This window comes from Hemitrygon akajei, chromosome 3 (genome assembly GCF_048418815.1).
Source record: "Hemitrygon akajei chromosome 3, sHemAka1.3, whole genome shotgun sequence".
NCBI classification, from domain to species: domain Eukaryota; kingdom Metazoa; phylum Chordata; class Chondrichthyes; order Myliobatiformes; family Dasyatidae; genus Hemitrygon; species Hemitrygon akajei.
This window is the reverse complement of record NC_133126.1, coordinates 145,116,203-145,130,876: the sequence shown is the minus strand read 5'-3', so window position 1 is coordinate 145,130,876 and position 14,674 is coordinate 145,116,203. Positions and strand designations below refer to the sequence as shown.

At 35.7% G+C, this 14,674-nt stretch overlaps 1 protein-coding gene across 6 annotated transcripts in view; it reads left to right on the top strand.

The window, feature by feature from the left end:
• ift80 (intraflagellar transport 80 homolog (Chlamydomonas)) overlaps positions 1 to 14,674 on the top strand; it is a 328,780-nt gene that overhangs the window by 145,116 nt on the left and 168,990 nt on the right. For all 6 annotated transcript variants that reach the window (XM_073040988.1, XM_073040987.1, XM_073040985.1 and 3 more), the window contains 3 exons: positions 1,870 to 1,979; positions 4,681 to 4,770; positions 5,533 to 5,670. In XM_073040988.1, coding sequence (XP_072897089.1) covers positions 1,870 to 1,979; positions 4,681 to 4,770; positions 5,533 to 5,670 — 338 coding nt within the window. The remainder of the gene's footprint in view (positions 1 to 1,869; positions 1,980 to 4,680; positions 4,771 to 5,532; positions 5,671 to 14,674) is intronic.

The following is a 14,674-nucleotide window of genomic DNA, read 5'->3' as shown; positions in this document are numbered from 1 at the left end:
CATATACAACCCTGAAGTTTGTTTTCTTGCGGGCATACGCAGTAAATCCAAGAACCATGATAGAATCAAAGAAAGACTGTATCTAATAGGACAGACAAAAAACAGTAATAAAGTACATTTCACACATCATGGTATTAAATATCATCTGCCACCTATTTACTTATTCTGATAGTCCTGCTTATTGAAACTTATTACTATTTTGGTCATCTGCAAATTTGGAAATTATCTCTTGTACATTCAGATATAAGAATTATGAGATATTTACAGATTATGAGATATGAGATTAGGCTTTACAATTCAACCGCCAGGAGTAAGATATGTTAAAGTGCCGGGGTTGATTGTATTTAATGTATTTAAGTAAACTACTTAAGAACTTTTTAAAAGCTATTATTAATGCTTTTTGAGAGAGTGATTTAGATGCATATCATATTTTTACTGAGTTAAGTATTGTATGTAATTAGTTTTGCTGCAAGTGTATGGGACATTGGAAAAAATGTTGAATTTTCCCATGGGGATGAATAAAGTATCTATCTATCTATCTATCTATTTGTTGGAGAAGGGGGTGCTAAGTGGTCTTCATCTGCCTTTTTGGTGGGTGGTGTTGAGAGAAGGTTAATTAATCCAGATTCAGTGAGTTTATCCTTTCACTCCTTTAATACCAGAAATGAAGAGTGAGTTTCTCTGCAGAAATTAGAGTTGTTGCACATGTTAGAAATTGATCTTTAGGCTTGATGTTTCATGAATTTCCTTTTGGAATGTGTTATGAAACTTAAATCCTCCAGTTACTAAGTTTTATTAGCAAACACGAGGAAATCTGCAGTTGCTGGAAATTCAAACAGCACACACAAAATGCTGGTGGAACACAGCAGGCCAGGCAGCATCTATAAGGAGAAGCACTGTCGACGTTTCGGGCTGAGACCCTTTGTCAGGACTAACTGAAAGGAAAGATTCCAAGAGATTTGAAAGTAGTGGGGGAGTACTTTCAAATCTCTTAGTATCTTTCCTTTCAGTTAGTCCTGACGAAGGGTCTCGGCCCGAAACGTCGACAGTGCTTCTCCTTATAGATGCTGCCTGGCCTGCTGTGTTCCACCAGCATTTTGTGTTTTTGTGTGTGTTGACTAAGTTTTATTCATGGCTTTCTGCTCCATCCCTTTGAAAAAGTGAATTTCTTTTCACATTTTTAGATCCTTAGCACATGGAAGTCAATTTATTGACAATCTAATTCCCCGCTATCTCTACCTTAACTTCAACTGAAGGCATCTTTGTGTATGGGAAGAGTAAACAAAGAAGGATAGTACTGAGGAGATTTTTGGGTATAGCAATACCAGACAGTATTTTTGTCCAATGATTCCTGTATGGTATTACTTCTGTACTAGTGCTTATTCATGATTTGTATCAAGTGGCTTCTGTAGATTGCTTATAGTACTCATTCAGTTTTCAGAAATTGTAATTTACAAATCAGTCCATACGGACCTTTGAGTATTGAGTTGAATAAACTTTTATGACCTGCTCTTTTTCTCTTCTATTTTTTATTTGTAAATTAAACCTGTTCTTGATATCTCTTAATGACTTGCATGCCTTTGCTCGAGACATAGGAATTGTGCTTTAGTGAATTGCTTAAGGAGAGAAGGAATCCATGAGCAATTCTTGTTTAAAGTTATGATCGTAACCTAAAATTAAAAAGTCAGCTTTTAATTATGCTAGAGAAGTTTGCCAATATTATTTATTTAGTTTTAGCATAAAGAATAGGTATTTGGTCAAGGTGCTTCAGAGTATGAGTTTCTGAGGCACTCCAACTAAACTCAAAATTAACAGGGTGTGTGTGTATATGTATGTGTTTGTAAAGATTATGCTTCAATATTCACACAGGTACACCCGTGTATTCAGTAGCATGGGGACCAAATTCTGACAAAATTCTCTACACTTCGGGGAGACAACTGATCATTAAACCTCTTCAGCCAAGTGCCAAAGTCCTGCAGGTATGTTTAGAGTCTGAAAAATTTGCATGCTATTAATAAAGTTATCTCCTTGGCTACCTAATTATCTCGACTCTACGATCCTGTTTAGTGTGTGTATTTATTGATCAAATTTTGAAGGAGTATATTATTAGCTTAAGGTTACTGCAACATTTTCTACATTAAGGAAAATAAAACTGGGTTTTTTTAGGAAATGAATGTAAAACTGGTTCCATAATAGAAACCATTCATTAGAAAAATAATGAGAATGCATTAAAAGCAATGGCTGTTTAAACCTTGTGTCTATGATTAATTATATAGACTCCCTACTGAGCATAATGTAAACAAAGCTGCTTTCATATCTTGCTACGTATTAGGGACTGGACATGGTCAGTACGTTGTCTTAAAGAGGAATTGCTTGCAATGTTTTACAAAATGAAAGTGGTTGATATATTGGAATAACAACAAAGCATAACAGCATAACTTGAGTGTCTTTAATTTACTTCAATTTCTGGCAAGATTGGTACAAAATATAATGTGCTTGCTGTACACATCAGCTCATTCAATCAAGAAGGAACATACTTCTAATTAAAATGTGGATAATTAAGTAATCACATTTGGTCGGTGATATTCTATGGTCAAGTTTTCTTGTACACTATATAAATTTATCTCAGAAAACTTGGTGCATGAATGTTTGTAATTGTACCTTCAATAAATGTGACTGGAATAATTTAAATATTTTACCTGGAATATTTTACTACTTTGTTTTGCATTTAAGTTGCATTGGTTAGAAATTATTTTGATATATTGTTTTGTCAAACATCTTCCTTTCCACCTTTTCTCCACTTGCAATTTTTTTGTTCCATGGCTTCACTGTCATTATTCTTGCTATTTCAATGCACTAAGAAGTGAGGCAACAAGTGACTGACTGTGAATTAGCCTAATCCTTGGTGATATGTGATATTCAGTCATATTTTGAAAATAAAATAAAATAAAATTTGATTGCATATAATTAAACACTGATGGCCTCTATTGTACATAATGCTTATCTCCACCAAACCTGGGTAATGTATACTGTATTGATGCAGATTTCCTTTACTTCATGGGAAATTTCGTATTAGAAAATGACTGTACTTTACATTATTAAAATACTTCCAACAAAAAGCATCTTGTTGTCAGTGTCCATGTACTAATATAAGAAATATATATTTATCAGCATTTATTAGTTAAGAGTTGTTTTGCATACATACAATGAAATTACATGGATGGAAATACCAGTGTATTGTAAAGATTTACATTATGAAAATAAGTGCTCTCTCAAAGCTTCAAAAGAAATTTACAGAACAACCTGGATTAACTAAAACTGCATCACTTTATTCATTATCTTGAGTTATTTTTAAATTTCTTTCAGAGAAATATATGTAAAAATTGTTTGAATATTGATTTTTCTTCTCTCCAAGGCATATTGAGTGCCAAACAATAACTTTTATGACCAAATATGTGCTACCCAGATTTGCTAGGTTTTGTAGCACGTTATTACTAGCAGAGCATTTTTTCAAAGTAAGGTTGAGAAGTTGAGACAGGCAAAGGAAGTTGGCATCAGACCATGGGAAAATATGGTGAACATTGGCAGTGGAAGCAAAATTGTTGAGATATTTTGGTTTGTGTCAAGAGTAGAAAACTTGTACATGATAGCAGTCTAGAAAAAGAAGGAAATAGACCTGAATGGCACATAATCTTGCCCTTTCCCTCATACTTCACATGGAAGGGTTCACTTTAGGCTATCTTTTCACCTGACTAGTCTTCATCTTTAACAGATAATTATTTACCTTCTCCAGTGATTGCCACTTGATGCATTGATCAACTACTTTCTTCCCTCTCTTTAAGATACTGAAGAGCTTAATCAATCTGCTCTTGGGTTACTCCTCAGTCACCATAAATGTTCAACACCTAATGCAACTTCAGAAGATGTTCTTTAAGCTCTATTTTTAAGCACATAAAAATAGTGCAAGATTACAAATTAATATCGAATATTGGACCTTCACAATATACCCTTTTGGAGGAGATGAATAAATCATTCTCAGTTCACAAGTCCAATGCTGAGCTTTCACATTGTCATTTCTACCCTGTGTTTGATTCTTAATCAGATTCTGTCCTGTTCTACTTTTGTCCAAAGAAACTCAGAATAACACTAAAATCTGTCATTTTATTTGAACTTATGAAATTATCCAGGAAGTAATTATCTAAAACATTTATGCTTCACTATTTTACCTGCATCAGATTTCTTTCACAGTAAACAGATACTGTTCGTTATTAAAGAGAAATTAAAATTATTGGTTCTAGCAGAAAACAAACTAAGCCGCTCCACTTGCAAGATATCGCTACAATAAATGACTTTGTTTTCCATGCCAAGAAAAACTTGGTCATCAATTTATTTGTTGGCTGCTGCCTAATCAACTTAAATATGGTCAGTTTTTGTGGCTTCTTTAATTTTTGGACTGAAATACAAAATACACAGTTTAATTCACTTTTACGTATCAACACTTAGAAGAAATAATTATTCTCTTAAATTTGAGTAATCAAAAATTTCTGTACTTGGGTGTTTCTGTCATCTGTTAAGCACTTTTTGCAATGCAAAGGTTAACACTTCTAGCATTAAGTATTTGTCTATTACTTTTTCACATCCTAATTCTAACATAAATGTACATCACATTTCTTTAAACAGTGGAAAGCCCACGATGGAGTCATTCTTAAGGTAGACTGGAACACTGTGAATGATCTCATCCTTTCTGGTGGTGAGGACTGTAAATACAAGGTGTGTATTCCAATAACTTCTTTGATCAAGCACTTCCATTGTTGATTATATTTTTAAAAATTGTTTTGATTGTAAGAGATGACAATTGCTTTAAAGAAATAAAATTGTGCAGAAATAACATCCACTGATAATCATATAGCCCTGGTGGAAATTTAAAAGATCAAATGTTGTAAACAATCTTATTAAATTATTCTATGTTGGCAGAAGCTATATGAAATAGTTGATAGTTAACTTAATACTGAATTAGACTGTTTTTTGGTTTAACTGGGTAGTGTTCCAGCCGACCACTGACTACTTGAAAATCTCCAATGAGAGACAAAATCAATGGTTAAAAAGGTCCATAATTTAGATTATAATGGATATGTTAACTCACATTCAATCTGCTTTTGCATAGTAACTTCTTCCCAGGTTTTATAAATGAAACATAGTTGAAGAATAGATAGAAGAAGCTTGGAGGTGGGATTGTGTGAATCTGTATCTTAAACCATAATTAAGTTTCAGATTTTTGAATAAAAGAGTAACTATTTGTAACTTGGGTTGTCCAATGCTTCTGTTATTTAAACTTATGGTTTGTAGTGTCAAGTAACTATGCTTAAAGAGCACACTAATCCATAGCTACATAGCACATCTTAGTCTTTTTCTATCAATGTGTGAAATAATCTCATGAGTGTTGTTAACTTTCCTGCCGAACCATGCAGAACTTAAGTTTAATTACTTATGTTTGCCAATAGCACTTGAAAGGATTTCTTAAAATACTTTCAGGTTTGGGACAGTTATGGATGTCTTTTATATAGTGCCCAGCCCCACGACTATCCTATAACATCTGTGGCTTGGGCACCTGATGGTGAACTATTTGCTGTGGGATCATTCAACACTCTTCGACTATGTGACAAAACTGGGGTAGGTGATAAACTATGCATATAATTTTTACTATCAGAAAATTGTTAACGCAATTTCCATTGGCATTATGTCAATTGTAATAATTTGTTATATGTGTTACGTATTCGGGCAACAATAATATAGATGAGTTAGGCAAGGGGTTTTATAACGAATAACACGTTTATTAAACACTGATAACAAACCCCCTTCAAATGTAAACAAACCCAAACAATGGTCCGAGCTCAGCTGCTGGCAGCTGGTCAGACAGTTCTTAATAGCTTTGCAGTCTCAAACAGTCTTTAAAGTAGTATTGAAAAAAAACAGTTCTCCAAAGCGAATTGCCGAATGAAAACAGTTCAAAGAATAATATGCCGACAGTTCAAAAGCTCACGGTACTTTTAAAAGGAGAGACTTTTTAAAGCGATTTAAATTCTCTTCCACGTCGATGTCCTTCGATTCCCAGCGTCGAACTCCCACGTCGAATTTTATTAAATATAACAACTTAAAGTGACTGACCTCTCTTCCCCACTATTCTCAAACCCTTTCTGGTCATCCCAGGGGTCAACAGCGAGAATAGTCAACGAAATCCTTCCGAATGAGGATCACACAAGGTCGAAGTCAAACCATCGAAAATCGATTTTTCTTGATCTCCAAACTTCACTCTCCATTAGCAAAGAAACCGTTGGCTCTGACCTTTTAAACTTTAGGCATTATATAAAACTTCATTTTTAACTAAACTGCGTCATCACATTAAATCACACAGTAACATGAAGTCATCTTGGCAAATCCAGCCACGAACTGCCCCACCTGACAGGGTGGGTCTTCCTTTTATACCCTGTAGAAAAAACCTGTCACATGACCTCTACTGGCGGGAAAATGACATCACTCCACCATTACCTCATGTCCAGTATAACTTCAACCCCAGTCACGTGACAAGGGTACCACTGTCACGTGTCACGGGTACGTAACACCTCCCTCCAAAAAAAACATTTTTGGTCTATCAAGAACAAAAATTTTTAACAATTACTTACAAGAAAAAAAACAAATGTATAAATCATATAACATACACAATATACAATACAGTAGGAGTGTTACAATAAAAAAAACCACTCCAAAAAAAAACATTGTACATTCAATATCGAGATAGACAATCAGCAACCACATTATCTTTACCTTTAATATGAGTTATCACAATATTGTACTCTTGTAACATCAAACTCCAATTTAACAATCTTCTGTTTTTGTTTTTCATCTTACTCAGAAAAACTAACGGATTATGATCAGTGTAAACAATAAGTGGTTTTTGAGTTGTACCAACATATACCTCAAAATATTCCAAAGCTAAAACAAGAGATAACAAATCTTTCTCTATTGTTGAATAGTTTCTTTGATGCTTATTAAATTTCTTAGAAAAGTAAGCTACTGGATGATCAACCTCATCACCCTCATTCTTTTGCATCAATACTGCTCCCGCAGCTTCATCACTAGCATCTACAGCTAATGAAAAAGGTTTTTCAAAGTCAGGTGCCTTAAGCACAGGTTGTTCACATATCATTGTTTTCAATTTTTCAAATGCTTCCTGACAAAACACTGTCCACACAAACTTTACATTCTTCTCAGAAGATTAGTTAATGGAAGGGCAACATTAGCAAAATTCTTACAAAATTTTCGATAATATCCTACCATTCCCAAAAACCTTCTGAGAGTTTTTTTCCCCGTCGGAGTGGGAATTTCCAAAATTGCCTGAACTTTTGCCTGAACAGGAGCTACCTTACCTTGACCCACAACATAACCAAGGTAAGTCACAGTAGCATGTCCAAATTCACTCTTGGCTAAATTAATAGTCAAGTTAGCTTTTGAAAGCTTTTCAAACAATTTCTCCACCGCAATAATGTGTGCTTCCCAAGTATCATTTCCTGTCACTAAATCATCAATATAAGCATCAGTATCTTTCAAACCCTGAATCACAGAATTAATCATCCTCTGAAAAGTACCTGGGGCATTCTTCATCCCAAATGGAAGAACATTATACTCATATAACCCAGATGGAGTTACAAATGCAGAAATCTCTCTACCTCTGTCCGTTAATGGAACACACCAATACCCTTTCAATAAATCAATCTTTGTAAGGAACTTTGCTTTCCCAACTTTATCTACACAATCATCTACTCTAGGAATTGGATATGCATCTGTTTTCGTTACAGCATTCACCTTCCTATAGTCCGTACAAAACCTAATACTACCTTCAGGTTTTGGCACCATAACACATGGCGAACTCCAATTCGAGTTAGAATGTCTAATAATATCATTCTCTAACATGTATTCAATTTCTTTCTCAGCAAGTTCACATTTTTCCATGTTCATTCTATATGGATGTTGTTTAATAGGTTTGGCATCTCCAACATCTACATCATGTGAAGCTATAGTAGTCCTTCTCGGAACATCTGGAAACAAATCCTTATACTTAAAAATCAATTCCTTCATCTGTTGTTTCTGCTCTAGCTGTAAATGTGCTAATTTCTCATCCATATTTTCCAAAATAGTCGAATTAGGTAACCTAACAGAAACAATGTTAGATTTAGAATGAAAGTCAGATGAATCATCTATCATGTTCCCAGTTAAATCCAACTCATTCTCACTAACCACAACAGTCACAGTATCAGATTGTTTCGCAAAATATGGTTTAATCATATTTATGTGGCAAAGTTGTGTTGACCTTTTACGATCTGGAGTTTTTATTACATAATCCACATCATTAACTCTAGACACAATTTCATAAGGTCCATGAAATCTAGCTTGTAAAGGATTTGTCTGCACTGGGAAAAAAACCAACACCTTATCTCCAGGCTTAAACATCCTCATCCTAGCTTCCTTATCATACCAAGTCTTCATTTTCTCCTGAGCCAACTTTAAATTTTCCTTGGCTAAGCTACAAGCTTTATGTAACCTGTCCTTAAATTTCAAAACATAGTCCAACAAATTAGTATGCACTTCCTTACTAATCCACTGTTCCTTCAATAAAGCTAAAGGTCCTCTAACTCTATGTCCAAACACAAGTTCAAATGGACTAAACCCTAAAGATTCCTGTACCGATTCCCTTACTGCAAATAAAAGTAAGTTTATACTCTCATCCCAGTCACCTTCATTCTCCACACAATATGTCCTAATCATATTCTTGAGAGTAGAATGAAACCTCTCCAAAGCACCTTGCGATTCTGGATGGTATGCAGACGAAGTAATTTGCTTAGCTCCCAATTTATAAACTATCTGTTGAAACAATCCAGACATAAAATTACTACCTTGATCAGTTTGTATTTCCTTAGGCAATCCAAAATAAGTAAAGAATTTTATAAGAGCCTTCGTCACAGTTTTAGCTTTTATATTCCTAAGTGGTACTGCCTCTGGAAACCTAGACGAAGTACACATGATAGTCAACAAATACTGATAACCAGTTTTTGTCTTTGGTAATGGACCAACACAATCTACAATAACTTTAGAAAACGGTTCACCGAATGCTGGAATAGGTTGTAATGGAGCTACTGGTGTAACCTGATTTGGTTTACCCACAATCTGACAAGTATGGCACGTCTTACAAAACATCGCCACATCTTTTCTTAAACCAGGCCAGTAAAAATGTTTTAAAATCTTGTCCACAGTTTTCCTTACCCCTTGATGTCCACCTAAAGGCACACTATGAGCTAAAGTCAAAATCTCATTCCGATAAACTTTAGGAACAACTACCTGATAAACAACATTCCATTCCTCACTTGCAGGAATTGTAGGCGACCTCCACTTCCTCATCAACACTCCTTTTTCCAAATAATATCCTACTGACACCTTCTCAATTTCACTACCTAGTAAAGCTTGTTCCCTTAATTTTACAATCTCAGGATCTCTATTCTGCTCTGCTATCATCTCCTTCCGAGACAGAGATAAATCTTCATAGTCAGACTTACTCCCAAAATCTTGTTCAAACAACGAAGGTAAGAAAGTTTCTGACACATCCTCAAAACTCAAATCCTGAGTTGAACAGTCATGAGTAACAACCTCATTCTGCACATCAATCTTTTTAGCCATAGCTCTAGTCACAACACAAGAAAAATCTGTGTTAGAATTCACCTCTGGTTCCTCTGATTCCATTGTCAAATGCACTTCAGGAAAAACTTGTCCACCTGCCAAGTCATTACCTAACAATAAAGAAATACCCTTCACAGGTAAGCTATGCTGTAGTCCTACTTTAACAAATCCTGTAACTAACCCTGACTTTAAATTTACTTCATGTAAACGTACAGGCATAAAATCACTTCCAACACCTCTTATGTAATTTACCTCACCAGTATCACCCTCTTCATTAAACTTCAACACACTATCTAACATCAGTGATTGAGAAGCTCCAGTATCCCTAAGAATCTTTATTGGCACCAGAGTAGATCCTTCTTTCAAGGATACAAACCCTTCAGTTATAAAATGTTCATATCCCTTTCTAACTTTGTCAGACTCTAACAAATCCTCATTTGTGTTTACCAAACCCTGTAACTTTACAGGTGCTTTAGTATGTTGCACACAAACATCCGGAACTGCTTCCTTCTCTTTCTTTTTCAATTTGAAACAGTTAGCTATTACATGGCCAGGCTTCTTACAATAATTACAAATAAGACCAAACTGTCTTTCCTTCACAGGTTTTCCTTCCTCCTTACCTCTCTCATTAACCTCTGATTTAATTTCTGATTTACCTTGAGTCTCCATATTATTTTTCCTCTTAAAAATTCTACCCTGAGGAAATTTATTCTTATGGATTAAAACATACTCATCAGCTAATCTAGCACAGTCCTGCAATTTATCAGTATCCCTCTCATTTAAGTAGGTCCTTACTTCAACAGGAATGCTTCTTTTAAATTCCTCCATCAAAATCAGCTCTCTCAATGTCTCATAGTCCCCATTTACATTTTTAGAAGAAACCCATCTCTCAAAACACATAGCTTTATCATAGGCAAATTCCACATAAGTCTTTTCCACAGACTTTTTCAAACTCCTGAATCTTTCCCTGTACGCTTCTGGGACCAATTCATACGATTTGAGAATATTTTCTTTCACAATATCATAATCTAATGCTTGCGCAGCAGTTAAAGCTGTGTAAACATGTTGTGCCTTGCCTTTGATTACACTCTGTAATAACACTGACCATTTATCTTTCGGCCACTCTAACATCCGAGCAATAGTTTCAAAATGTTGAAAATATCTCTCCACTTCTGTTTCACTAAATGGAGGGACCAATTTAATTTCTTGGCTAGCAACAAACGGTTTTCTAGAATCAGCAGACTGTTCTACAGACCTTAATTTAGCCATTGCATATTCAAAATCTCTCTGCTTTTGCTCAATTTCCAATTTACACCTTTCTAACATCATTTGTTCAATTTGCAACTGCATCTCCAGATTACTTATTGGAAACGATTCTAAAATCGATTCTTCAAAATGACCCGAAGCCACAAAATGTGATGCGATCTTTCTCTGTATTACAGCTTTCGATGTAGTTGGCAAGATCCCTTTAAGATGCAACCGATTAGCAAGTTCAGAGACTTCAGTTTTTTTCGCCTTCGCTAACAAACCCGCGACTGGCGAATCCAGAAACTCATCAATATTCATCGTTGCCGAATACCACTCACAAGCCAATCAAACAAAAAAAAATCGAGCAATCCCCGTTACCAAAACACCGATTCAAAATTCAAAAAACTTTTTAAAATCAAAAATTCAATTCCGAACGTAGCCCCCATAATTATGTTACGTATTCGGGCAACAATAATATAGATGAGTTAGGCAAGGGGTTTTATAACGAATAACACGTTTATTAAACACTGATAACAAACCCCCTTCAAATGTAAACAAACCCAAACAATGGTCCGAGCTCAGCTGCTGGCAGCTGGTCAGACAGTTCTTAATAGCTTTGCAGTCTCAAACAGTCTTTAAAGTAGTATTGAAAAAAAACAGTTCTCCAAAGCGAATTGCCGAATGAAAACAGTTCAAAGAATAATATGCCGACAGTTCAAAAGCTCACGGTACTTTTAAAAGGAGAGACTTTTTAAAGCGATTTAAATTCTCTTCCACGTCGATGTCCTTCGATTCCCAGCGTCGAACTCCCACGTCGAATTTTATTAAATATAACAACTTAAAGTGACTGACCTCTCTTCCCCACTATTCTCAAACCCTTTCTGGTCATCCCAGGGGTCAACAGCGAGAATAGTCAACGAAATCCTTCCGAATGAGGATCACACAAGGTCGAAGTCAAACCATCGAAAATCGATTTTTCTTGATCTCCAAACTTCACTCTCCATTAGCAAAGAAACCGTTGGCTCTGACCTTTTAAACTTTAGGCATTATATAAAACTTCATTTTTAACTAAACTGCGTCATCACATTAAATCACACAGTAACATGAAGTCATCTTGGCAAATCCAGCCACGAACTGCCCCACCTGACAGGGTGGGTCTTCCTTTTATACCCTGTAGAAAAAACCTGTCACATGACCTCTACTGGCGGGAAAATGACATCACTCCACCATTACCTCATGTCCAGTATAACTTCAACCCCAGTCACGTGACAAGGGTACCACTGTCACGTGTCACGGGTACGTAACATATGAAACCAAAAAAACTACAGTCATTTGTTTTCTAAATATTTTCCTCTTTTCTCTATATGTTTTTGCTTTTTTAGTATACATTTGGTTGATATCTGGGCATGGTGTTCCTACAGTATGCTGTTGTGTTGTATTATTCTAGATCCTTATCAGCTTTAAATAATAGTGATCTTTCTCTTACTAACCTGAAACCAAATAATATTAACTCATCAGAGGTGCTGTTATTAACCATAATTTTAATTTCTTTTGAGTATACAGTAATTTTGTTTTTACTGTGATTGTATTATAGATTATGATCAGAAATTAGTATCTCTATTGTAATATATGGATCTATTTCTTTTAGCGCAATGACCCTTAGTACTATGTATTGTTCTGTTGTCTGCGCATGCACATTATTCTCTCTCATTGCAATGTGAATAGACCAGTTAAAGCCATCTTCCGCATGCATCTTTTATTTAATTAATGTGTAGTTGTGCACAGACACAACATCAATACTCTTTATAAGCTGTATTGAATTCATTGGCCTTACGCACACTAAACAAAATTATGATGACTCTAAATAACATGTAATTATTCATGGAGGGCCCAATGGACCTGAAGTACTTGACCATGAAAAATGGTAATATTAATTATCAAACATTAATTTCTTTAACATTTACAAAGAGTGCATAACTACTATTTTCTATAATGAAGATTTCTTTTACTAATAATAAACACATGAGATTCTGCAGATGCATGTTGAAGCATGTTGAAGGGTCTTGGCCCAAGATGTTGGATGTTTGTTCCCTTCCATTGATGCTGCCTGACTTGCTGAGTTCCTCCAGCATTTTATGTGTGTTGCTTTTGTTTTACTAATGTTGGGTTGGATTAGTTTGTTCCCTGGCATTCTGAAAGGGGTAAGGAAACTGCCCTTTAGAAATGACAGAACCTGAAGTGTCTTTGGTTGTAAGCACAAGTCAATCTGCAGATGCTGGAAATCTACAGTAACACTCACAAAATACTGGAGGAACTCAGTAGGTCAGGCAGCATCTAATGTGAAGAATAAAGAGCTGACATTTTGGGCTGAGTTCTTTTATCAGGACTGGAAAGGAAGGGAGCAGGCCCTCTCCATAGATGCTTCCTGACCTGCTGAGTTCCTCCAACATTTTGTATGTTTTTTTTTGGTTGTTAGTAATGTCTTTTTTTTCCTCCACCTGTTGCTTGATTATTCCTAGTTGTAGCCTCTTAGCTTTATACAATTGTTGGTTGATTTCTAGTCCATTGTTTGGTAGAACAAGCTCTGTTCCAAGATATTATTATAATATTTAATCCAAGTACTGACCTTTGTGGTGTTAAACAACTAACAAGAGAAGGGGACCATGAATATGCCCATCCTCAGTGTTGGCAAGGTCCAGCGAGTAATTGCAAAAGAAAAGGCTAAAGCATTTATGAGTGTATTCAACCAAAATAACTGAATATTGTAGATAAACCATTTTTGCTTCCTCCTGATAATTCCATCATCATAGAAACTGTCTATGATCGATCTGACTTACTCCATATGCTATCAAGAAACTACTATGATACTGGAGACGTCAAAAGCTTTGAGCCAGAAGACATCCTAGCTGCACTAAAGACTTGTACTCCAGAACAAGCTGTTCCAGTACAGTTACAATACCTGTATATATCCAATATAGTGGAAAATTTCCAGTATATCCTGTTGACCAGAAGAAAGAAAAATCCAACCTAGTTAATTGCCATGTAATTGGTCTACCTTGAAATATTAATCATGTGATGGAAGCTGTTGTTGACAACTATCTTGTAGTACTTAATCACCAATAATCTATCACTAATGCCCAGTGTGGGTGTGCCAGGACCATTCCTAGGTTCTACATCTCCTCATAACCTTGTTCCATAGAACTGAATTCCAGAGATGAGGTGATTATGATTTCAGGACATTCTGATCGAACTAAAATCAATGGGCATCCAAGGGAAAATCCTGAAGCAGTTGGAAATGTACATCATACAATCACCACAGTGCTAGGGTATCATACAGAAGTTCCTTGGGCCCAACTGTTGTCAATAGGCTCATCCTCCCAGATTCAGAAGCAATAATGTTTGAGGGTAGTTGTATAATATTCAATTCTGATTCCAGCTCATCAGCTCCTCCTAGCTGTGTCCATGCCTGCACGCAGCTTGATATAAGCAGCTTCAAGTGTGATCTGATAAGTAGTCAGTAATATTCATACCACAAAAATGTTTGCCAAGGACCACTTCTAAAGAGGGCATCTAAGTTCATACCCTGACACTTCATATCACAGTCTTTCAGTATGCTGAGCATCACCTGAAGCTTGCACAATTTTCAAAGGACTCGAGCAAAGAACACACGCTAGCCATTCTGTCCTTGATGATTTTTCTA